The 1,652-nt window shown below is 39.5% G+C and overlaps 1 protein-coding gene across 1 annotated transcript in view; it reads left to right on the forward strand.

Moving 5' to 3' along the window:
- The first annotated feature begins 243 nt into the window (after positions 1-243).
- LOC104982192 (multidrug resistance-associated protein 4-like) overlaps positions 244-1,652 on the forward strand; it is a 33,075-nt gene continuing 31,666 nt past the window's right edge. The window contains exon 1 of the mRNA XM_010831530.1: positions 244-391. Within this exon, the coding sequence (XP_010829832.1) occupies positions 274-391 (118 nt within the window). The 5' untranslated portion in view covers positions 244-273. The remainder of the gene's footprint in view (positions 392-1,652) is intronic.

Raw genomic sequence — 1,652 nt, forward strand, 5'->3', positions numbered from 1 at the left:
CATAGGGCTACTGAGTGTATCAAAGGAGCTAATACCTGAAAAATTCTCCTCATAGTGTTTGACACATGCAATAAATACCACGAGAACCACGCATTATTTTATTTCTTTGGATGGAAAAACATTCCCTATTATTCCAACACATCTTTTGGGAAAAGAGTTTAATCCTAACAAAACATAAAAGTTCATCTTTGGAAAAAATCCTTAACAAAGACACCTCTGTATCTATTTTCACTGTTTCAGGCTTTTTTACTTGTGATTGGTGTAGTAGGCGTGATGGTGGCTGTGATTCCTTGGATTGCAATACCCGTGATTCCCCTTGGCATCGCTTTCTTTTTTCTCCAGCGATATTTCTCAGAGACGTCACGAGATATTAAACGCCTGGAATGTGCAAGTGAGTACGGGACTCTCAGGTTGGTTTGGCAAAGTAGGCTGGCTTTCCTTTATGCCATTTCATTAGCCAGACCCCTGGAATCCTGCAGACTGTCTTCTGAAATTTCTCACTAAGTTAATGTTAGGTAATTGAATATTATGGGCCCTATTCAGTGTGGCCCTTAAGGTGGCAGGTTAACTGTGGCTTTGTATTTTAGCACAAAGAGGTGAGTTTGCCCTGCCACATCCTGATTCCAGGGAACTGTTTACCTCCTGCTTCTTAGACATCCCAGATCCACTGTCTTTCTGGGTGGAATCCTTGGGAAGAGTAGATTTTGCAGGCACTTGGGGGTCATCACTGCCTTTCAAAGAAAGCTGCATCCTAATCATCAGAGACAGTCTGGCATCTCTCCATTTCACAGACAGGAAGGCTGAGGCACCAGATATCGACTTGTTCAAGGGCAGCTTCCCAGGTGGCACTAGTGCTAAAGAACCTGCCTGCCAATGCAGGAGACATAAGAGATACAGGTTCAATCCCTAGGTCAGAAAGATCTCCTGGAGAAGGAAATCGCAACCCACTGCAGTATTTTTGCCTGGAGAATCCCACGGACAGAGAAGCCTGATGGGCTACAGTCAATGAGGTCGCACAGAGTCAGACACAACTGAGAGATTTAGCAGCAGCAGCAGGTGAATTTGAGGATAGGGACCATCTATGTCTTGTTCATGACATACTTGCTAATAGAGCATCCACTCTATAAATACTTTTATTAAAAATAAAATATTTCATTACACCGAACGAATATACAAGGGAAACAGGGGAATTTTCTTACCCCAGAGTTACTAGAAATGACAAGGAAAGGAAAAGATTAGGAAAATAAAAGGAGGTATCAGGAAATATACTCATATACCAGAAATGATACCTTTGAAAAATACATTTTTTCATATACCTAAAAGATGGCAAGTAAGTTGCAGTTGTTAAATGTTTTAAAAAGCTAAGTGCTGTTATTTTCAGGTTTTTGTTTATCATCAACAGTATTTGGTAGAACACACTGTTCATATGCTGAAATAATTCCCTTAGAAAGATTATTCAGTAGGCATGCAGTCTAGTATTCTATCTAACTTTGTAGCTTAGAATGATGGGGAACACATTTTATGACTAATCCTTCTGTTCTACAGCTATTCACAGAGGGTAGATTATATCAGAGCTTATCTCATTAATGCACAAACATATTTCATCAATATTAAAAATCATAAGAAATCATAAAGAATGTAGAATTGTTAAA

This window comes from Bison bison, unplaced genomic scaffold (assembly GCF_000754665.1).
Source record: "Bison bison bison isolate TAMUID 2011002044 unplaced genomic scaffold, Bison_UMD1.0 scf7180017864527, whole genome shotgun sequence".
Classification (NCBI taxonomy): Eukaryota; Metazoa; Chordata; class Mammalia; order Artiodactyla; family Bovidae; genus Bison; species Bison bison.